At 45.2% G+C, this 23,806-nt stretch overlaps 1 protein-coding gene across 1 annotated transcript in view; it reads right to left on the reverse strand.

Moving 5' to 3' along the window:
• Window positions 1-12,061: 12,061 nt before the first annotated feature.
• Window positions 12,062-23,806, reverse strand: part of LOC132816188 (IQ motif and ankyrin repeat domain-containing protein 1-like) — a 73,416-nt gene continuing 61,671 nt past the window's right edge. Inside the window, exons 10-12 of the mRNA XM_060825684.1 lie at window positions 18,305-18,439; window positions 16,419-16,547; window positions 12,062-12,369 (exon numbers count right to left, since the gene is read on the reverse strand). Coding sequence (XP_060681667.1) covers window positions 12,207-12,369; window positions 16,419-16,547; window positions 18,305-18,439 — 427 coding nt within the window. The 3' untranslated portion in view covers window positions 12,062-12,206. The remainder of the gene's footprint in view (window positions 12,370-16,418; window positions 16,548-18,304; window positions 18,440-23,806) is intronic.

Consider the following 23,806-nt stretch of genomic DNA (forward strand, 5'->3'; position numbering starts at 1 on the left):
GCCCACTTCCTCAGTTGATCAAGGTCCTGCTGCAATTTCTGACAACCTTCCTCACTGTCCACGATACCATCTATTTTAGTGTCATCAGTAAATTACTCATCATGCCTTGTACATTCTCATCCAGATCATTGACATAGATAATAAACAGCAATAAGCCCTGCACTGACCTCTGAGGCACTCCACCAGGGGCAGCACTGCTGCCTCACAGCGCCAGGGACCCAGGTTCAATTCTAGCCTCAGGCGACTGTCTGTGTAGAGTTTGCACATTCTCCCTGTGTCTGCGTGGGTTTCCTCTGAGTGCTCCAGTTTCCTCCAACAACCTAAAGATGTGCAGGTTAGGCGGATCAGCCATGCTAAATTGCCCATTGTGTTAGGTGCAAGTGTCAAGGGTAAATATAGGGTAGAGGAATGGATCTGGGTGAGTTACTGTTTGGAGGGTCGGTGTGGACTTGTTGGGCTGAAGGGCCTGTTACTGTACTGTAGGGAATCTAATCTAATCCAGTCACAGGCCTCCATTCCGACAAGCATTCTTCCACTATTACCCTCAGCTTCCTACCATCAAGCCAATTGTGTATCCAATTTGCCAGCTCCCCCTGGGCTCCATGCAATCTAACCTTCCAGAGCAGGCTACCATGTGGAACCTTATCAAAAGGCCTTACTGAAATCCATAAAGACTATGTATCTCCCTGCCCTCATCAACCTTCCTGGTCACTTCATCAGAGAACTCTAACAAATTTGTGAAGCATTATCTCACACACGTAAAACCATACTGACTCTTTCTAACTAAACCCTGTCTTTCCAAATGCTTATATGTCTTATTCCTCAGCATCCTCTCAAGGACCTTACCCACCACAGATGTGAGGCTTACTGGTCTACAGTTTCCAGGTTGGACTAGATTCTAATTGTAGCCTACAATGATTTCTTCCATGATGTCTCCACCTCCGCAGGTGAGCAGGTATTTCACAAAAACTTCCACTCCACTGAATGCTGCCTGCTCTGATATACCACTGGAGGAGAGAGAAGTGAAATGGCGTGTTCCATCAAATTATTTCCTGAGGAGTTTTGCAGAATGCAGTTAGAAACCTATTGCTTTCAGCCAGCTCCACCTGCCAGTAACCATCCTTGACACCAACAACAATAAAGACTTCTACCTTGACAAGTTCTGGGTAAATGTCTTCAATCGTTGCTGTCGGTAATGAGATTTATTCAGCGTTGTATTGAGAGCCCCTGGATTATACATGCTCCCAGGTTTCCAGAATTCACGCGTACTGCTTACTCAGCCTGTCGGACTTGTAACTTTCTTAATCACAAAAACAGAAATTGCTCGAAAATCTCAGCAGGTCTGGCAGGATCTGGAATCACAGACTGAAAGTCATACACTCAGTATGGAAACAAATCCTGATGAAGGGCTTTAGCCTGAAACGTCGATTCTCCTGCTCCTCGGATGCTGCCTGACCTGCTGTGCTTTTCCAGCACCACACTCTCAACTCTGATCTCCAGCATCTGCAGTCCTCATCTTTGCCCATGGCAACAAATTGTTCAGTCCAACTGGTCTATGCCGACCCAGATATCCTACATTAAGCCAGTCTCCTTTTCCTGCGGTTGGTCTATATCCCTCTGAACTCTTCATGTACCCATCCAAGTGACTTGTAAATATTGCAATTGTACCAGCATCCATCAGTTTTGATTGATTTGATTGATTTATTGTCATGTGTACCAAAGTACAACGGAAAGCTTTGTTTACAAGCAGATAGGGAGAGGCTGAACAGGCTGGGACTGTTTTCCCTGGAGTGTCGGAGGCTGAGGGGTGACCTTATAGAGGTTTACAAAATTATGAAGGACATGGATAGGATAAATAGACAAAGTCTTTTCCCAGGGGTCGGGGAGTCCAGAACTAGAGGGCATAGGTTTAGGATGAGAGGGGAAAGATATAAAAGACACCTAAGGGGCAATGTTTTCATGCAGAAGGTGGTGCGTGTATGGAATGAGCTGCCAGAGGATGTGGTGGAGGCTGGTACAATCGCAACATTTAAAAGGCATTTGGATGGGTATATGAATAGGAAGGGTTTGGAGGGACATGGGCCGGGTGCTGGCAGGTGGGACGAGATTGGGTTGGGATATCTAGTCAGCATGGACGAGTTGGACCAAAGGGCCTGTTTGTGTGCTGTACATCTCTATGACTCTATGACTCTGTAAATTAAACTCCATCTGCCACCCCCTCAGCCCATTGGCCCATCTGATCAAGGTCTGAAAAAGAAATCAGAGTTAATGTTTTGGGGTCAGACAGTATCTGAGCAGCAGGAGAGTTGACATTTTCAGCATAAGCTCTTCATCAGGAATGAGCTTCCTGATAAAGACCTTATGTTTGAAACGTTGACTATTCTGAGAAACCACTGAGGGGCATTCTGGGAGAAGCCGCAACAGTCAAAATGACCAATTAGCAGAGTGAGAAAGAATCTGGTTCCAATGAATGGTAAGTCCCAGACATTCCATTACTGTAGTGTTTGTGAAATTGTCAAAGTGTGAAATGGAGAAAGTATTGCCTGATCTCTTTAAAAGATGGTGTTTTTTCAGTGCTTTGAGATGTCAAATGGATGTTTGTGGGCAACAGCTTGGCAGCCCTTAGGTGCACTGACAGCACCTGAACTGGAACATTTACATGAAAAGGCCATACAATTAGCAGGTCAAGCAGCAGTTTTACTTAGACAACAAGTTCTGATTTTAAAAAATCAATTTGATCAGACCTTTAGGTATCAAAAAATCTCACAAATTTAAATAGAACATAGAAAAGTCCAACACAGAACAAGCCCTTCAGCCCATGATGTTGTGCTGAGGATTATTCCTAATCTAAAATAAAACAACCTAACCTACACACCCCTCAACTCACTGCTGTCCGTGTGCATGTCCAGCAGTCGCTTAAATGTTCCCAGTGACTCTGCTCCCACCACCACAGCTGGTAACGCATTCCATGTATTCACAACTCTCTGCATAAAGAACCTACCTCAGACGTCTCCTCTGTACCTTCCTCCTAATATCTTCAAACTCTGTCCCCTCGTGCCAGTCAATCCTGCCCTGGGGAAGAGTCTCTGACTATTGACTCTATCTATTCCTCTCATTACCTTGTACACCTCGATCAGGTCTCCTCTCTTCCTCCTTCTCTCCAGAGAGAAAAGTCCGAGCTTACTCAACCTTTCTTCATAAGGCAAGCCCTCCAGTCCTGGCAGCATCCTGGTAAACCTTCTTTGCACCCTCTCCAAAGCCTCTGTATCTTTCTTATAGTAGGGCAACCAGAACTGGACACAATATTCCAAGTGTGGTCTCACCAGGGACTTGTAGAGCTGCAGCAAAACCTCGCGGCTCTTAAACTCGATCCCCCTGTTAATGAAACCCAAAACAACATATGCTTTCTTAACAACCCTATCCACTTGGGTGGCAACTTTGAGGGATCTATGCACTTGTACACCCAGATCCCTCTGTTCCTCCACACTGCCAACAATCCTGTCTTTAATTCTATATTCAGCATTCAACTTCGATCTTCCAAAATGCATCACTTCACATTTATCCAGATTGAACTCCATCTGCCATTTCTCAGCCCAGCTCTGCATCCTGTCTATGTTGCTCTGCAGCCTACAATAGCCCTCGATACTATCAACGGCACATCCAACCTTTGTGACATCTGCAAATTTACTAACCCACCCCTCAACCTCCTCATTCAAGACATTTAAAGAAACTATAAAGAACAGAGGCCCAAGAACAGAGCCCTGTGGGACCTCACTCAACACTGACCTCCGGGCAGAATACTTTCCATCAGCAACCACTCTGCCTTCTGTCAGCCAGCCAATTCTGAATCCAAATAGCCACCTCTCCCTGTATCCCATACTCCCTGACTTTATGAATGAGCCTACGATGGGGAACCTTATCAAGTGCCTTGCTGAAGTCCATATACACCACATCCACTGCTCGACCTTCGTCAACCAGTCTCGTCACCTTCTCAAAGAACTCAATAAGATTAGTGCCTGCCCCTCACAAAGCCATGCTGACTGCCTTTAATCACACTGTGCTTTTCCAAATAGTCATCAATCCTATCCCTCAGAATTCTTTCCAAAACCTTGCTGACCACCGACGTAAGACTGACTGGTCTGTAATTGCCAGGGATTTCCCTATTACCCTTCTTGAAAAGAGGAACATTCGCCTCCTTCCAATCCTCCGGTACGACTCCTGTGGAGAGTGAGGAGGCAAAGATCCTTGCCATAGGCTTAGCAACCTCCTTTCTCGCTTCCCGGAGCAGCCTGAGATAAATCTGGTCTGGCCCTGGGGACCTATCAATCTTAATGTCTTCCAAAATTTCCAGCACATCAACTTCATCAATCTTGATCCGGTCAAGCCTGTATCCCAGCTCCTCAAAGTTCCCATTCACAACAAGGTCCCTTTCCTTAATGAAAACTGAAGCAAAAAACCCATTTCGGGCTTTCCCTATCTGCTCAGACTCGACGCACAAATCTGATGGTCTTGATAACCTAGGACCAATCCGACTATAAAAATATAAATATTGATAAGTCATCAAAGGTATGAACGAAAGAGGCAGTTGAAATCTCAGCAGGTCCACCTGCCTTCCTCCCATCCTAACAGCTCTCAGCTCTCCAGAGAGAAATTGGCTCTGATAGAGAAAACTTCATCTCAATAATAATGGTACCAATGAAGGAAAAAGGCATTTCTGACAAAATAATCAGAGGAAAAGACATGCCTGACAGAACACACAGAATATTCCGGAAGGCACATAACCGGGATGTAATTTCAAGAGACTAAATTCAACTTTTCTTTGTATATGGGTGGGACTTGTATTTATTGGAACAGCCTCCTTTTAGAATCTTGTTTTATTTCAGAATAGTTTGCAGTTAGAAGGGATTGATCTGGATAGTTCATAGTTTAGTTAATTTATTTCCTGTTTGAGTTAGTTAAATAAATTGTTACTTATTGATTTTGATTGAACCATAAGTTGCTGCAGAGCCGGTTACCTCACTTTTCACACTTTTTCTCACAGACTATAGGGTGAGCTGCTTCTGTTTGGGTATTTTGGCTTTGGTTCTCAGTCTCTGCTTTATTACAGTGGTGTTTCCAGGCAGAAAGGATCAGCTTAATTTGACATCATGTTCGGCACAACATCATGAGTTGAGAGGTCTGTTTTTGTGCTGTTCAGATCGATGTTCTGTGATCCTGAAAATTCACTCTACATCAGACAACAAGTTGATGCCATTGCTGAATAAGTTATAAAAGGTTTCGGACTGTTAGAATGGTGACTACAATCGGAGAGTGTCAAGTGAAGATGGAGAATCTCTTAGTCACTGGTGTTTTCTGCAACATCATGTGTCTCACAGACCCCACTATGAAGTGACTGAAGATGATGATGTGAAAAGAAACTCCTTAAAGGAACGATCTCTCCACATCTGCCTTAAACATATTTATCGAATCTGCTTCCATTATCTTTTCAGCAAAACCTCACAACTCTCTGAGAGCAAGGAGTTTGCCTCATCTTGGTGCCTGATTGTTAAACTGTAAATCTGATTCTCCCTGGAATACAGATGTCGGCTCCACCAGCCAAGATCTCTCAGGATTGTTCGTAATTCAATCACATCACCTCATACTGTTCAAAACTCCGGCAGATATAAACCCAGCCTGTCCAACCTTGTTTCAAAAGGCAGCTTTGGTGTCCTGATTTCAGGAAAGGTATCCTTTCATTGGAGACAGCTCATAGAAGGTTCACTCGAATGGTCTTCGGGATGGACGGATTGTTTTATGAGCAGATGCTATACAGGTTGGGACTCTACACCCTGCAGAATAGAAGAATGAGAGGTGACCTTATTGAAACATATCAGATTCTTATGGGACTTGAAAGGGTGACATTTCTGGTCAATATTAACGCATGATGTTCCATTCCTGAAGAAGGGCTTATGCCGGAAACGTTGAATTTCCTGTTCCTTGGATGCTGCCTGACCTGCTGCGCTTTTCCAGCAACACATTGTCAGCTCTGATCTCCAGCATCTGCAGACCTCACTTTCTCCTCTTTATAATTACTTGTAACAAGTTGATGACCCAGATCTGATCCGTGTGGTCAATAACTTGTTTACATCTTGCCAAACATCGTGGGTTAATATTGACCAGAAATTTAATCAGACTTACCATGTAACCACAGCAGCTACAAGAGCTGGTCAGAGGCCGAGAATCCTGCAGCCAGTAACTCACCCCCTGACTCCCCAAAGCCTGTCCACCATCTACAAGGGACAGGTCAGGGAGGTGAGGGAATACACCAGCCATCTGGCCTTGATTGTTCTACTTGCTCTTCTGCAAATATTTCTTTCCTTTTCCCTGCTTGTTGTTGCCTGGGATATTTCTCAGAGTAATGCAAAATCTCATGTATTTCCCCATTAATATGCTCAGCTGACTAACAATCTCAGAATGTCTGTGCTTCAATAGATTTCTTGACAGTAAGTTTCTTCTGTCAAAATAAACACATTATCATAGCAGGGTCTTTTATGCCTAAGACAATCCTATCTTAAAAGAGATTGCCTTTCAGGTGTCTAAACCCACAGTGTTCAATTGGATGTATCAGTCTGGTCACATATTGATCTATAGTCTCCCACTACTCTGAGTCTATAGCTTTAAAACTTGTCTTTAAACATTTAGACTAAAATGTAATGCTGACTTGTGGAACACATTTACTGCACTAGAAAATAGACAGGCAGGAAGGCTCAGAAAAAGTGGAGAAATTCAAGGAATGCAGAAGATAGCGACATCTGGGCTCACCAAGTGATAACAGGATGCTGTAAGGCAATTAAGAACATTCGCTTTAGCATCGGTGAACCTGTGTGAACAGGACACCAAGTGATAACATTCACAACTGTTCCCTTGTGAAATTAATGACAGTGTTTGATTCTGACCCTGAAATGAAACTTGGTACTATTAACAGCTTTGTAATTAACAGTCAGATGCTATTAATTATAATGGATTCTTATTACCCCTTGCGAGTGCGGCAGAGAGAAAAAAAATCTTTGCTAATGGAGAAAGTGAAGTCACATGGTGTGCAGGGTGTTCTAGCGAGGTGGATAAAGAACTGGTTGAGCAACAGGAGACAGAGAGTAGTAGTTGAAGGGAGTTTCTCGAAATGGAGAAAGGTGGCCAGTGGCGTCCCACAGGGGTCAGTGTTGGGGTCACTGTTGTTTGTGATAGACATCAATGATCTGGAAGAGGGCACTGTTGGTATGATCAGCAAGTTTGCAGATGACACGAAGATTGGTGGAGTAGCAGAAAGCATAGGGGACTGTCAGAGAATACAGGAGGATATAGATAGACTGGAGAGCTGGGCAGAGAAGTGGCAGATGAAGCTCAATCCAGGCAAATGTGAGGTTTGTGAAGTTTGGGAAGTCTAATTCTAGAGAAAGCTATACAGTAAATAGAAAAGCCTTGGGAAAAGTTGATGGGTAAAGATCTGGGAGTGCAGGTCCATTGTACCCTGAAGGTTGCTGCACAGGTGGATAGAGTGGTCAAGAAGGCATAGAGTATGCTTGCCTTCATTGGACGGGGTATTGAGTATAACAGCTGGCAGGTCATGTTAATATTGTACAAGACATTGGTTCGGCCACATTTAGAATACTGTGTACAGTTCTGGTCACCACATTACCGAAAGGATGTGGACGCTTTGGAGAGGGTGCAGAGAAGGTTTACGAGGATGTTGCCTGGTATGGAAGGTGCTAGCTATGAAGAGAGGTTGAGTAGGTTAGACTTATTTTCATTAGAAAAGAGGAGATTGAGGGGGGACCTGATTGAGGTTTACAAAATCATGAAGGGGATAGACAGGGTGGATAGAGATAAGCTTTTTCCCAGGGTGAAGGATTCAATAATGAGAGGTCACGCTTTCAAGGTGAGAGGTGGAAGGTTTAAGGGGGATACACGTGGTAAGTACTTCACACAGAGGGTGGAACACGTTGCCAGCAGAGCTGGTAGAGGCAGGCACGGTAGATTCATTTACCGTGGAAAGATGTATGAGTAGGTGGGGAGCAGAGGAATTAGGAATTGACTGACAGGTTCAGACAGTACATTTGGATAGGCTCAGGATTGGAGGGCCGAACGGCCTGTTCCTGGGCTGTACATTTTCTTTGTTCTTTGTTGTTACAAGTCCCTGACTTGAGAGTTCAAAAGGACACTAGACAGAGAGAGACCATTTTAGGGCTGAGGCTATTGGAGGCCGTAGAAAATTAACTCTTAGTGCTTACCTGCTATGGATTGAATTTAGATGCATTTTGGGATTTTATGATAATATTGAGTAGCCATTACCAGTTATTAAATATAAACTCTGTAAAAGGTAATATTGATGAAGCTTTAATTTGCTGTTCTTGCAGACTGCTCTACAGACCTTACACTTGCCCCATTGTCAATTCTAACAAATCAGATCTTACCTCTTATTTGAATTCGAATCACAACCCTGAAAAGAAAGCATGCTAATTCAAAGACTAATGAGTCAGTTTAAATGCAACCTCATGGTAACATCCCAGCCTCAGGTACAGAATGATTCAGTGCTTAAAAAAAACATGAGTCTGCTCCTAGCTTTTAAAAAAAGTTATTCTAAGCCTAACATTGAAGAGATTCTGGTTCATGTGTCAATAAGCCATTTTATGGTCAATAGTTTGCCCTTGTTGCTAAGAAGCCATTTTGCAAAACAATTATATTTAACATGTCAGCTGTGCACAGTTACCTTATGAACTCTTCAATTAGCTCAGAGTGGTACCTCTTCATAACACGAGTTAATCTTGCTAGCAGACGCCTCATCCAGCTGGGTATATTTGTCCACGCGATGAATGGCTTAGGGTGTGGAGGAGTGATTAGTCAAGGGTATACAGACCTGTCAATTAACCTTCCTTCCTTATGAATTATTGTCTTTCACTGTTAACATGCAATGTTTTTGTAAACTTTCGTATAAAGGAAGCCACTTTGTACCAGTACATTAGAGTGGCCTGCTGGGGTACCTGTAGTGCTGGCACCTTACTCTCCTCGGTTATCAGAACCTAGTTAGTTTAGCTTCTCGGTATCAGTGTTATGATGTAACAGTGATTCAACCAATCTGTCTGTAAGAGAGTTTTTTTAATTCCAAACTTCCAAAGAGTACGATCTCTGGGACAAACCAAGAGAAAGGCTTTACATGTCTGAGTCCATAAGGGATTCCCTGGTCATCTCCAATCTGTACTTTAACACCTCTTGAGCTCAGATGTTGAACCCATACTGTTCATATTTAGCATTGACATCGAGTTCAAAGTGTGTCTTTAAGGTTTCCAAAACTCCTCTGCCCCAGCCTTTCTGTTCCTCCTGAGATTGTACCCCCCTGCCACCCAGGATTGATAACAGGTTTATAACTCTTATTTGTTCAAGTTTAGCTATTTCATAGTTTGCCATTTGGAATGAATAAAATTCCAATTCTATCTCACGTCTCCTATCATTAGCAGGAAAAAGGAAATTCACTCCCACTTTGATACACCTGCATTTCAAAGCTGCAGGCTGTTGTTTCTAAATTATTCTCCGGCATTTCCTTCAGTAGCAGCCTCTCTTACAATTCTGAAAATCCACACATTTCCAGCTCTCTCAACCCCAAGTGATGTGTGTAATGGCTGCCACACATCACACACACAGACATTCACAGCAAATAGACCATCACATAACTACCATAAAGCAATTTACGTTTCTCCAAACATACTCTCGATAGCTTCACCTTTCTACTTGAGTTATGAAGATTCAAAAAGTGAATAACTTTTCATTGTAGCCATCAAGTCACAGATCGAAGCTGTGTGATTTTTGGTGGAAAGGGATCAGAAATGGAGAACTATCCCTCTGGTAAAATAAAGGTAGAATTGAAAGTGGGGAAGTGTTATATCAGAGATGTTGTTCTCAGCGATGCTGCTGACTCTCCCCACGGATGCTGCTGACTCTCCCCACGGATGCTGCTGACTCTCCCCACGGATGCTGCTGACTCTCCCCACGGATGCTGCTGGCTCTCCATGTCATGCAGCCCAGCGAGATACTGACAGAGCAGGGAGTGAACCATTAGTGCGATGAGGAAGCCTCAAGTGGTTGTGACTGGTCAGGGTACAGGATTGGCCTCAGGGGTGGAGACATTGGAGACATTTGTGGGGATGGGACGGGGGAAGGGATGGAGAGGCGAGTTGGAGGGAGTGAAAGGGGGAGAATAATGGGGGAGTGTAATTTGATACAGGAGGAGGAAAGGACAGGTGAGGAGACAGAGAAGTAGTGGAAGGGAGTTAGGGGCATGAGGGGGATCTGAGAGTGGAAATGCTGGTAAGAGGTCAGAGTTATCATTCTGCTTGCAGCAGGAAGCTCAAGTGTAATGAATTAACAGAACATAGAACAGTATAGCACAGTACAGGCCCTTCAGCCCTCGATGCTGTGCTGGCCTTTTATCCTAAGCTCAGATCAGACTAACCTACATACCCCTCATTGTACTATCTTCCATGGGCCTATCCAAGAGTCGCTTAAATGTCCCTAATGTCTCTGACCCTACTCCCACCGCTGGCAGTGCATTCCACACACCTCCCACTCTCTGAGTAAAGAACCTACCTCTGACATCTCCCCAAAACCTTCCTCCAACCACCTTAAAATGATACCTCCTCGTGATAGACATTTCCACCCTGGGAAAAAGTCTCTATCTAAGTCTGTCATCATCTTGCACACCTCTATCAAGTCACCTTACATCCTTCTTCAATCCAATGATGAAAGCCCTAGCTCCCTCAGCCTTTCTTCATAAGACACACCCTCCAGTCCAGGCAGCATCCTGGTAAACCTCCTCTGCACTCTCTCTAAAGCTTCCACAATGAAATAAGATTGAGAAATATTGATGTGAAAATGTGGTAATGTAGCCGCTCTGTGTACACAGATGAACTGGAAATGTGGGCAGATGTGGAACCAAACAACATTATCAGCAGAGACAAGTTCAATTGTGAGGTGGATTTACAAATATTGACAGACAAAGGTAATTAAGTTCCAACCCTGAGCTTCACTGTCCCCTGTTTGCTGAAACAGCTGCTGTTTGTGGATTCAAACCCCTCTCCTTTTAACATTGACTGCCTGAGCACACCATCTATTTACAACAGGTATCATTTGATCTTTCAATACTATCCTAACACAAAGACTGCCCCTAAACAAAAGCTTGTTTTTATATGCCAACTGACATCACCACAAAATATCCCTGTCATACTGCAGGAAACTCAGGAGCCAATTTACACACAGCCAACTCCACCGACAGCAATGGAATAATGACCAGGTCATCTGTTTGGTGGTATTTGGGTGTTATTTTCATGTTGTTCAGGTCAGAGTTGTTTTATTGTTGAAAAGGGTTACAGTGGAAGGGGGGTAGCTTCACCAAATGGGGTTGCTTCTCAAACAAACATTCTGTATTTTGGAGAAAATTCCAAAACTGTTCAATGATCTCAGATTCTCAAAACAGCCGCTTACCTTGGGGCAAAAACAGAGGATGCTGGAGAAATTCAGTAAGTCTGGCAGCATCTGTGGAGAGAAAACAGCTATTACCCCACCTGCCCCCCACTTTCACCTCCAATACCATCTTTTCCAAACTTCCATCAGTTGTGAAGAAGGGTCTCGGGACATGAAACGTTAACTCTGTTTCTCTCTCCACAGATGCTGCCAGAGCTGCTGAGTTTCTCCATTATCCTGGGAGGGGATGGGGACATGATAACATGGATTTATATAGCCCTTTAACTCAATACACCACCCCCAAGGTATGCGCCAACAAAATGTGACCCCAAATCTGATGTCTGATACGGAAAGATTAGGGCAGCTGACTGAAATCTTGGTCCAAGTGTTGGATTGAGGAATGTTGGAAAGAAATGAAGTTTTGAAGGGATGCACAGAGATTTGCAGATGGAATTTCATTGTATTTATTTCTCTATAAATTACAACTGGGACTGATATCCCAATTTATCCCAAGAAAATCTGAGATTCATTGCCTAAAAAGATAGAAAAATTCAAAATCTAAAGACATGTTCTAGTTCCCTTCCTAAAGATTGCTGGAATATGCTTTTATCCTTTGACTTTATTCTTGGAGAAACACTTTGGTTACCAGGACAGTCAACAGAGAAGGGTCCTGATCAGCTGCAGGCTCTTTCAATGGTATTGAATTGCTGAATTGGCTATTTAATGACAATTTGAATTGGATAGAAGATGGTGAGCTGCTCTTCTGGGGGGTTCTGCATTTTGGTGATAAAGACCAGTTGGAATTTTTCTGTCCTTGTTGGAGAGAATTCATTGCGGGAATATTCTGGCCCATCTCCAGGTCTAATCAACGATAGAAACCTGTCAAGAGAAAAGGCACAAACGAGATATATATATTTATAAACCCTTTCCCATGACTAATGTACTATAGAATGCTTCTCTGATGGATAATCAAAGAGTCAAATAGTAACTGAAAGTGAGAGATGAATGATGCCACTTGAAAAGGGAATTACATAGGAGCGTGTTGTACGAACAGATTAAGGAAACGGATCAATAGGATCTTTTGTTTTATAACTTGAGATCTACTATAAACAGACAAAGATGGAGGATGGGAAAAAATGGTGGCTGTAACAGTTGCTCCTTCTTTGAGGTGTTTTCAGTGCTGGAGGTGATTTCCTCAGAATCCAGGAACAACAATTCCTGTTTGATGTGCTTGTTGCATTGTTATGGAACTTTGGGGGGATAAAAATCAAAACAATGTCACTTTAAAAAGGAGGAAGACAGACAAAGGCAGTGACCAAATGAGAAGTGATTCCAATGGAACAGCAAACCTGCACAGCTGACTACCTTTGCTGTTTGGTTTCAAGTATCTCTGGACATCTGAGTTCATTGAGATAAAAATAAACAAATCGCACATACACAGCTGACCTTGGAGAAACCTGGGAGGGGAGCTCACAGCAGGGGAGCAGCTAAGTAGCTGGGTTTAAAGCGTAACCCTACGTTTTTGTTTGTGAATTTACATTAGTTAGTAGAGTGTGGTTGTTTTTGATTATATGTTTTTTATTGAGACCTGTCTCTTGATTAAACTTTAAAAATATAAAAACCCCAGGTACTAAGCCAGCCTGGAGCAGTGGTTTTTAGAGCATTTTAACACTATATCACTTCTTGCTATTAATTTAATTTCATTTCTTACTAACAAGGCTCTTCCCTGAGTCTGTCCACCTGCCTGTCCTTGCAATAGGACATGTATCCTTCAATATATCGTTCCCAGCCCTAATCCTCTTGCAGCCGTGTCTCTGTGATACCCACAGCATTAATCGGAGTGGGTAGAGTTGATCCAGGTCCCGAGCAGCAATCTGGATGTAGGCCAGAAAAGAACTCAGGACATAAAACAGCATGTTAGACAGACACTGTTCCAGTAATCATGGGGAAACGTCAATATGCCAGTGGAGTGGGGAAATCAGTTTGGTGGTGGATCTCGAGAAAAGGAATTTGTGCATTGTCAACAAAATGTGTTTTATTGGAACACCTTGTGGTAGAGCCCATTGGAGCAGGCAATTCTGGATTTATTGGTTTATTAAAGAGGCAGATTTGATTAGTGAATTGAAGGTGAAAGAACCCCTAGGGGGCAGTGACCATGATATCACTGGAATCAGATGTATTACAGTTGAGTAAAAGTAACCAAAAAAACATGAGGGATGAGCTGGCCAGAGTTGATTGGAAGGCGCGTCTAGCAGGGGGGAGATGGTGCAGCAACAATGGCAGGGGTTTGGGGGGCAATTTGGGAGGGGCAGCAGAAATTCATCCCAAGGTAGAAGACACCTACAAAGGGAAGACTGAGGTGTCTCTGTGGCCAACAGAGAAAGTCAGAGGGAGAAACATGTCAGAGAGAAAGCATACAATGTGATGAAGATTAGAGTGAAACCAGAGAATTAGCAAACCTTTCAAAACCCACAGAAGTTAAACTGAAAAAAGCAATGAATGGGTGTAGGAAACTGACCTGGTGCTAAAACACCTGAGGAGGCTTCCCCAGACAGAGAACCGGCCTGTCTCGGTGGACTCAGAGCGGGGAGGGATGGAGTCATTGGAACAAGGTCAGCCAGCTGGACCCCATACAATATGAGTTCCCTGATTGGGGCTGTTCCCCTGGTGGGAAAGAGAGTGGGTTTACTGACCGACCTTCTGGTACACGGCATGAATGATATCACCGTGCAAAGTACCAACTTGCTGAAGCCCACTGGACTTCAAGCAGGCTCTACACTGGCTTTCTCATTGGCAAATACCAGCTAAGGTCAAACCAGGAATCAGGAGGCTGGGAAGTGAAGCAATCATCGAACCAGCCCAGTTAGCGGAATGGGCAGCACAGGTCACACCGATTGTGAAGCCCGATGGGTCAGTTCACCTTCGTGAGGATTTTAAATAAACAGCAAATTGTTTTTTTTGCAGCTGGATAAATACCCAAGCTGTCAGGGGCTCTGCCTTTCTCAGAACGGGACGTGAACCACACTTACTTCCAACTGTGGTTAGATGAGGATTCCTCGAGTATGCCACAATGAATACCCAGGGGGGTTGTACCAATACATCAGGGTGCTGTCAGCCGGTGCCACTTTTCAGTGGACAATAGAGAACATTTAGCAAGGTCCAGCCCAGGTCACCATTTATCTGGGTGACACCCTGGGAAGAGGGAAAACCAATAAGAAACACTTAGATCACTAGGATCGGCATTCTTCCCAGGCGGAGGCGTATGCCCTAGAAGGGAACAATGGATGTTTCAGGGCATTCAGTGACCTGCCTGGGGCCACAGAGTCAACAAGACCAGGTTACACCCATTGGAGGATAAAGTGAGGGCAATCAAAGGTGCACTGCACCTTTCCCCACCTCCACCACCTCCCCCCACTTCTCTACCACACACACACACACACACACACACACACACACACACACACACACACACACACACACACACACACACACACACACACACCCCTCCCCCGTCTGCTTAGGAGCTGAGGTCATTTCTTGGTCTGGTAAATTATTATGGAAAGCTTCTGCATAATTTGGTGTCCATCCTGGCACCTTCGTATCAACTGCTAAAGGATCAGCCTTGGAAATGGTCTCATAAACAACTCCAAGCTTTCAATGAAGTAAATAACCAGCTCTTATCCCCTGTGGTGTTGGTACACTGTGATCTCAAGAAAGGTCTGCTGCTGAAGGGTGATTCCTGCCATTCAGCATCAGGGTAGTATGAGTTCATAGGTGGCCCAATGGAGAGGAACACCCAATAGCATATGAATCCAGGACTTTGGCTAATGCAGAGGGTAAATGCAGAGCCCAGCTAGAAAGCGAGGGACTGGCTGCCATATGTGGAGTCAGTAGAGTTCCACCAATGCCTTTCTGGCTGAAAATTTGGGATAATCATGGAACACAAACCCACCCTTGGTCTGCTTAAGGAGGACAAGGTATTGCCACCCATTGCTCAGGCTGCATTTGGTGGTGGGCTCTATTACTAAATGCTTATAATTACAAGTGACAACATGGTCCAGGAGGCCAAGTAACAGTTACAGGCACATTGAGAAACTGCCCGTGAGCAGGTACACCATCGGTGGTACACCCAATGGAAGTCTCTGTAATGATATTACATTTTCTGGAAATGCTCTCAATCACACCTAACAATATCAGACTTACGCCATAGAAAGATCCAGTCATTTCCAAATTGAAACCATTGGTATTAATGGGAGAAACCAAAGGGCCATATTAGAATTCAAACATCTCTGGACCCAGAGACCAGCTCACAGCAGAGGACAGGGTATTGTTAGAGGGAGTCAAGACAATTGTCCCAAGCGAAGGTCACCATCAGGTACTGGCTAAACTCCACCAGGTCTATCCCGGGGTCTCCATAATGAAGATGTTGGTGAGAGGTTATGTCTGGTGGCCACACTAAGCCAGTCCTTTCATGGGCTCAATGTTCCTGGTTATTGTAGACGCCCACTCAGTGGCTGGACATGTGTAGAGGGTATGAGGACTGCAGATGCTGGAGAGTTAGAGTCGCTAAAGCATGGGGCTGGAAAAAGCACGTTTCAGGCAAAACCCTTCATCAGTGTCAAGCCCAAACCATGGATCTCCTGCTTCTCAGGTGCTGCCTGCCCTGCTATGCTTTCTCCAGCACTCCACATTCACCAAACCCTGGATGTGTACAGAAACCATTCATCAAACTCTGCGATGCACTGGATGGGGTTTCACAGAAAGTGACACAGTCAGCTTGCTTTTTATTCCAGATTTTTATGGTGTTCCAATTTTATATTCCGCTGTAGTGAGGGAAGGGGGGAATAGAGACAGAGAGACAGAGAGAGAAGAGATAGAGAGAGACAGAGAGAGACAAACACAGAGAGAGTGATGCTCATTATCCTGACCTGTCCTTTTGGAGTAATTCCTTATTCAGTAGCTTCTCCATCAGGCCTGCTTCGATCTGATTAAATATCCTGCTCACTGCTTCAAACATATTCACCTCCATCATGTCGATCACAAGCATCTTCCCGTACCTTGACGCAAGTAAATCATTAGTCACAGGTCCTTCACACTCCTTCCATCTTTTTGTTCTTCATCTCCCTGCCCTGCGTCTCCCTGCCCTCCGTCTCCCTGCCCTGCATCTCCCTGCCCTCCGTCTCCCTGCCCTGCATCTCCCTGCCCTCCGTCTCCCTGCCCTCCGTCTCCCTGCCCTGCATCTCCCTGCCCTCCATCTCCCTGCCCTCCGTCTCCCTGCCCTGCGTCTCCCTGCCCTGCGTCTCCCTGCCCTCCGTCTCCCTGCCCTGCATCTCCCTGCCCTCCGTCTCCCTGCCCTGCGTCTCCCTGCCCTGCATCTCCCTGCCCTCCATCTCCCTGCCCTGCATCTCCCTGAACTCCATCTCCCTGCCCTCCGTCTCCCTGCCCTCCGTCTCCCTGCCCTGCATCTCCCGGCCCTCCATCTCCCTGCCCTGCATCTCCCTGAACTCCATCTCCCTGCCCTCCGTCTCCCTGCCCTCCGTCTCCCTGCCCTGCATCTCCCTGCCCTCCGTCTCCCTGCCCTCCGTCTCCCTGAACTCCATCTCTCTGCCCTCCGTCTCCCTGCCCTCCGTCTCCCTGCCCTGCGTCTCCCTGCCCTGCATCTTTCTGCCCTCCATCTCCCTGCCCTGCGTCGCCCTGCCCTGCGTCTCCCTGCCCTCCATCTCCCTGCCCTGCGTCTCCCTGCCCTGCGTCTCCCTGCCCTGCGTCTCCCTGCCTTCCATCTCCCTGCCCTCCGTCTCCCTGCCCTGCGTCTCCCTGCCTTCCATCTCCCTGCCCTGCATCTCCCTGCCCTGCGTCTCCCTGCCCTGCGTCTCCCTGCCCTGCATCTCCCTGCCCTCTGTCTCCCTGCCCTGCGTCTCCCTGCCCTGCATCTCCCTGAACTCCATCTCCCTGCCCTCCGTCTCCCTGCCCTGCGTCTCCCTGCCTTCCATCTCCCTGCCCTCCATCTCCCTGCCCTGCGTCTCCCTGCCCTCCATCTCCCTGCCCTGCGTCTCCCTGCCCTGCGTCTCCCTGCCCTGCATCTCCCTGCCCTGCATCTCCTGCCCTGCGTCTCCCTGCCTTCCATCTCCCTGCCGTCCATCTCCCTGCCTTCCATCTCCCTGCCCTGCATCTCCCTGCCCTCCATCTCCCTGCCCTGCATCTCCCTGCCCTGCGTCTCCCTGCCCTGCGTCTCCCTGCCCTGCGTCTCCCTGCCTTCCATCTCCCTGCCCTGCATCTCCCTGCCCTGCGTCTCCCTGCCCTGCGTCTCCCTGCCCTCCATCTCCATGTCTTCCATCCCTTTTCTTTCCACTTTTGTCTGCCATCTCTGCCCTTCATTGCTCTATTCAGGTCTTTCTGCCCTCAACCTTCCTGATCTTTTTCGACTCTGCCCGACCTCTCTCTGCCCGACCTCTCTCTGCCCGACCTCTCTCTGCCCTACCTCTCTCTGTCCTACCTCTCTCTGTCCTACCTCTCCCTGCCCTACCTCTCTCTGCCCGACCTCTCTCTGTCGTTTCTCAATCTGCAACAGTGAGTCAGTGTCCAGCAGTATAACAGACAGAGGCTGACAGAGTTACAGGCAGTGCCTGACTCTCTCTCTGGTTGTATAACATGCAGCAGATGCTGACAGAATATCAGGCAATAATACGTCACTGCCAGAGAGTCTGACATGATCAGGTTCAGAATAACCATCACCACCGACACTTCATGATGGCCATTTGAAGCCCATGATACTGATGATATGGCTGTTGATCTCGAACCCCTAGTAATTGTTTACCTTATGGCTCCAAGGAGGCCGAGTCGGAGAACCTGGGGCTGCATGTGCCCAGGATTGAGAGCGTCGTAAAAGTTGGTGTCCCGGTATCGCAGGAAGATGCTGGCTTGGCCTGATGGGTCAATAACGAGAGGCCACCTGGAACACAACAGTAACATAGAAGATAGGTCCACAATCAGAGGAGTGCAGTCGCATACTGTTCAAACAGACACCAACAACAGCTACATTAGAATCCTACTCATTAACTACATTTCAGCCTTCAACACTATTATCCCCTTGAGGATGATTACTAAACTTAGTGAGCTCTCCTTCTGAACCTGTGCCAACTTTCGAGGGTTCTGCTTGTAAGGATGTGGCTTCATCGGAACAGCATCTCCTATATCTTCTCAATTATTTCTGCATATCTCCCCATGTGTTAGTAATAACTCTGTCAGGTCATTTCGATTTTCTTGTGGAAGGTAACTCAATTATTTATCCCAATTTTTGACAACTTCCTCATTGTCCAGTTTGATTTGAGGAATGTCCAATTCAGAATCCCCTGAACGTGGTTCTCCCCCCTGTGCTGTCATCATTAACACCTCCTCCTCTTGCTTCCCTTCCTTATCAAAACACCTTCTGAGCATATTCACATGGCACTCTCTGTGAGATTCCTTCCTGTCTGGACTCCTTATCAAGTAGTTCACCTCACTCAATTTGATACAGTTCACTAAATCTTGTTTTTAAAGACTTATCTGTTGCTGGAAGTACCTTATCCAATACCGTTTCCCCAATGGAAAAATTGGGAATTTTTAATTTCTTCTCCACTTCTTGTTTCGTTGTGTGCTGCGATACTTTTAAATGCTGTCTGGTCAATCCTCCAGCTCTATTTAGTCGTTCCCTAAAATTTGACACAGTCCAAATGGGTGGTCTCTGAGTTCTGCCTGACTAATTTCTCCATTACAATTTTAATGGTCTTCTTACTTCATGCCCAAACATTAATTCAAATGGACTGAATTTGATCGATTCATCTCCGATCGCAAAAAGTACAAACAGAACTCCCTTATCCCAATCATCTGGATAATCCTGACCATAAGCCCTCAACATGGTCTTTACTGTTTGATGCCATCTCTCTAGCACTCCCTGTGATTCCGGATGGTACGCAGTAGATTTGAATTCTTTATTCCCAAGTTATCCATAACCACCTCGAATAGTTTGATATGAAGTTTGATCCTTGATATGACTGGATCTCTATTGGTAGTCCATGTTTAGTAAAACGATTTGAGTAATTCTTCTCCATCCCTTTTAGTTGTGATGTTGCATAATGGGATTGCCTCTGGAAATCTAGTCGACACATCCATTATTGTTAATAAATACTCATTCCCACTTTTTGTTTGAGGTAGGGGACGTACACATTCCATCAAGACTCTTGTGAAAGGTTCCTCAAATGCTGGAATAGGTTAGTGAGTTTTGAGAAGATTTGTAGCTCAGGTTGAGGTTCTGGTTGTATGTTTGGAAGGTTTTACAGGATTTACATTTATTTGGGAAGCCAAGGACTGATTAGGGATAGTCAACATGGGAAATCGTGCTGGAAATCGTGGCTCACTAACTTGATTGAGCTTTTTAAAGAAGGCATGTTGTGTGCAATTCTGGTCTCCCTCCTATTGGAAGGATGTTGTGAAACTTAGAAGAATTCAGAAAAGATTTACAAGGATGTTTCATTCCTGATGAAGGGCTTTTGCCTGAAACGTCGAATTTCCTGTTCCTTGGATGCCGCCTGACCTGCTGCGCTTTAACCAGCAACACATTTTCAGCTTTACAAGGATGTTGCCAGGGTTGGAGGATTTGAGCTATAGGGAGAGGCTGAATAGACTGAGGCTAAAATCATGAGGGGTATGGATAGGGTAAAAGACAAGGTCTTTTCCCTGAGGTGGGGAGTCCAGAACTAGAGGGCATGGGTTTGAGGTGAGAGGGGAAAGACTTTGAAGGGGACCTAAGGGGCAGCTTGTTCACACAGAGGGAGGTGCATGTATAGAATGAGAGGAAGTGATGGAGGCTGGTAGAATTATAACATTTAAAAGGCATCTGGATGGGTGTATGACTAGGAAGGGTTCAGAGGGATATGGGCCGGGTGCTGGCAATTGGGACTAGATTAGGTTAGCATATCTGGTCAGCATGGATGAGTTGAACCAAATGATCTGCTTCTGTGTTGTACAACTCTGTAACTCTATGACTTCCAACTTAGACACAGTGATGATCGCTATTCTAATCAAAGCTCCGTCTCTTATCAGATTATTCATTATCACCTTTTCATTGCACAATAATAGACAACAGAACCTCATGTTTCTGTAGTGATTATAGCAAGGTCAGCCAGGTGGACCGAATACAATATGACTCCTCGATTGGGGCTGTTAGTCTGGTCCAATCAGGGAGCCTTAGCTGACAGATAGAAACATTCTGCCCTTCGAGCCTGCACCACCATTCAATATGATCATGGCTGATCATTCCTAATCAGTATCCTGTTCCTGCCTTATCTCCATAACCCTTGATTCCACTATCTTTGAGAGCTCTATCCAACTCTTTCTTAAATGAATCCAGAGACTGGGCCTCCACTGCCCTCTGGGGCAGAGCATTCCACACAGCCACCACTCTCTGGGTGAAGAAGTTTCTCCTCATCTCTGTCCTAAATGGTCTACCCCATATTTTTAAGCTGTGTCTTCTGGTTCGGCACTCACCCATCAGCAGAAACACGTTTCCTGCCTCCAGAGTGTCCAATCCTTTAATAATCTTATATGTCTCAATCAGATCCCCTCTCAGTCTTCTAAACTCAAGGGTATACAAGCCCAGTCGCTCCAGTCTTTCAGCGTAGGATAGTCCCGTCCTTCCAGGAATTGACCTCGTGAACCTACGCTGCACTCCCTCAATAGCCAGAATGTCTTTCCTCAAATTTGGAGACCAGAACTGCACACAGTACTCCAGGTGTGGTCTCACCAGGGCCCTGTACAGCTGCAGAAGAACCTCTTTGCTTTTATACTCAATCCCTCTTGTTATGAAGGCCAGCATGCTGTTAGCCTTCTTCACTACCTGCTGTACCTGCATGCTTGCCTTCATTGACTGGTGTACAAGAACACCCAGATCTCTCTGTACTGCCCCTTTACCTAAATTGATTCCATTTCGGTAGTAATCTGCCTTCCTGTTCTTGCCACCAAAGTGGATAACCATACATTTATCCACATTAAACTGCATCTGCCATGCATCTGCTCACTCATCTAACTTGTCCAGATCAACCTGTAATCTCCTAACACCCTCATCACATTTCACCCTGCCACTCAGCTTAGTATCATCAGCAAATTTGCTAATGTTATTGCTAATACCATCTTCTATATCATTAACATATATTGTAAAAAGCTGCGGTCCCAGCACAGATCCCTGCGGTACCCCACTGGTCACTGCCTGCCATTCTGAAAGGGAGCCGTTTATCACTACTCTTTGTTTCCTATCAGCCAACCAACTTTCAATCCAATCTAGTACTTTGCCCCCAATACCATGTGTCCTAATTTTGCTCACTAACCTCCTATGTGGGACTTTATCAAAAGCTTTCTGAAAGTCCAGGTACACTGCATCTACTGGATCTCCCGCGTCCATCTTCAGAGTTACATTCTCAAAAAATTCCAGAAGATTAGTCAAGCATGGTTTCCCCTTCATAAATCCATGCTGACTCTGACCTATCCTGTTACACAATGGTGTCTTTTCACTATGTCAGTGCACATTCACACGTAACCATAGGTGAAACTATAAGCAGTACTGCTGCGCCCCCCTTTGGGTGCAGTGGTAGTAAGGGGGAATTTTTTTAAAAAAGAAAAAATAAATAAACAAGAGATTCTGAGAGTCTCCTCATTTGAGAAAAGAAAACAGGTATCTCAGAGATGCCACTCAGTTTAGGGACTGACTCTGAGCTAGCCAGTCAGCGTCCATGTACCATGCACCTGGTAATAAAGGGTGACCCAGTGACAGGATACTGTGGAGTTATTTCAATTAAACAATGTCAATTGAAAAAAGTGAAAAAAAAACAGGAATATCAGAGGGCCCTGTTCTCTCTGAAAGCTGGCTCTGAGGAAGCCAGACCAGTGTCAAGTGTAACTAAAAGGTGACTTGGTGATAGTTTGCCTGCCTCTGTGCAGTATTTCAGTGGCGATGAGAGAAAGACATATTGTTCTGAAGAAATTTGCCTCACAGCAGGCGTCTTTGATTGGGGTAAGCATTTCTGGCATCATGCCATTACTTCAGAAGCTTGACTTGTTCTATCCTGCCATTGAAATCCAGGCCCAGAATGTGGAAAGCATGCATTATTTTCTTCTGGACAAATGACAGTGGGGAAGATGAAAAGCAACGAGTAATTCTCCTGACAGCCTGTGGACCTGCAGCTTTTTTAGTTATTAGGAGCCTAACATTTCCTCAGGCACAGATACAAAACTTTTGATGAGTTGACGGATTTGGCTAAGGAATATCATGATCCTAAGACTCATCTAATTCTGAGATGCTATCGGTTTTACTCGGCAGTTCGAGAATCAGGGAATCTGTCAGGGTTTTTGATGAGGTTAAGATAACTGGCAGAGGTATGTAACTTTGGTTTAACCCTTAATGAAATGCTGAGAGACCGTTTAGTACGTGGGATTAATGATGTGACCATGTAAAAGTACTTACTGAAGTCTCTCTGGACTTGAACACACACCTTTAATGCATTGTCTGAGCTGAGATGTCACCTTTTTTCCGATAAAACCTTAAGTTATCTTGAACATGTGACTTAAAATAAGTTCTGGGATTTACATATTAATGCAACCCATTCTAAAAGATGAAAGACTTAACAACAATCCAGGTTTGTTAAATATATCATTTTACTTGTATGTCACTGTAATCTTTTGCTATAAATTCTGTGTCTCATGGTCCTGCCTCACAACCACCTGATGAAGGAGCAGTGCTCCAAAAACTAGTACTTTCAAAGAAACCTGTTGGACTATAACCTTGTGTAACTTTGGATTTGAAACAGACACTACAACTGGCTTTATCATTAGAAAAGACAGCAACTGGAGCATGGGAGTTGAAAACACCAAATGCAGGAGATCACAATGAGTCAGACAGTAACCATGGAGCGAGAGCAAGTGAACATTTTGAGTCTAGATGACCATTCATCATAGCAACAAGGTATTCCGACAGAAGTGGATATCTCACCAGGCTGACTGAGTTTGAGGAACACCACTTGTAAAAAGGCAATTGCATATAGAGCATAGAGATGTACAGCACGGAAACAGACCCTTCAGTCCAACCCATCCATGCTGACCAGATATCCCAACCCAATCTAGTCCCACCTGCCAGCACCCGGCCCATATCCCTCCAAACCCTTCCTATTCATATACCCATCCAGATGCCTTTTAAATGTTGCAATTGTACCAGCCTCCACCACTTCCTCTGGCAGCTCATTCCATACACGTACCACCCTCTGTGTGAAAAAGTTGCCCCTTAGGTCTCTTT

This window comes from Hemiscyllium ocellatum, chromosome 5, assembly GCF_020745735.1.
Source record: "Hemiscyllium ocellatum isolate sHemOce1 chromosome 5, sHemOce1.pat.X.cur, whole genome shotgun sequence".
Taxonomy (NCBI): domain Eukaryota; kingdom Metazoa; phylum Chordata; class Chondrichthyes; order Orectolobiformes; family Hemiscylliidae; genus Hemiscyllium; species Hemiscyllium ocellatum.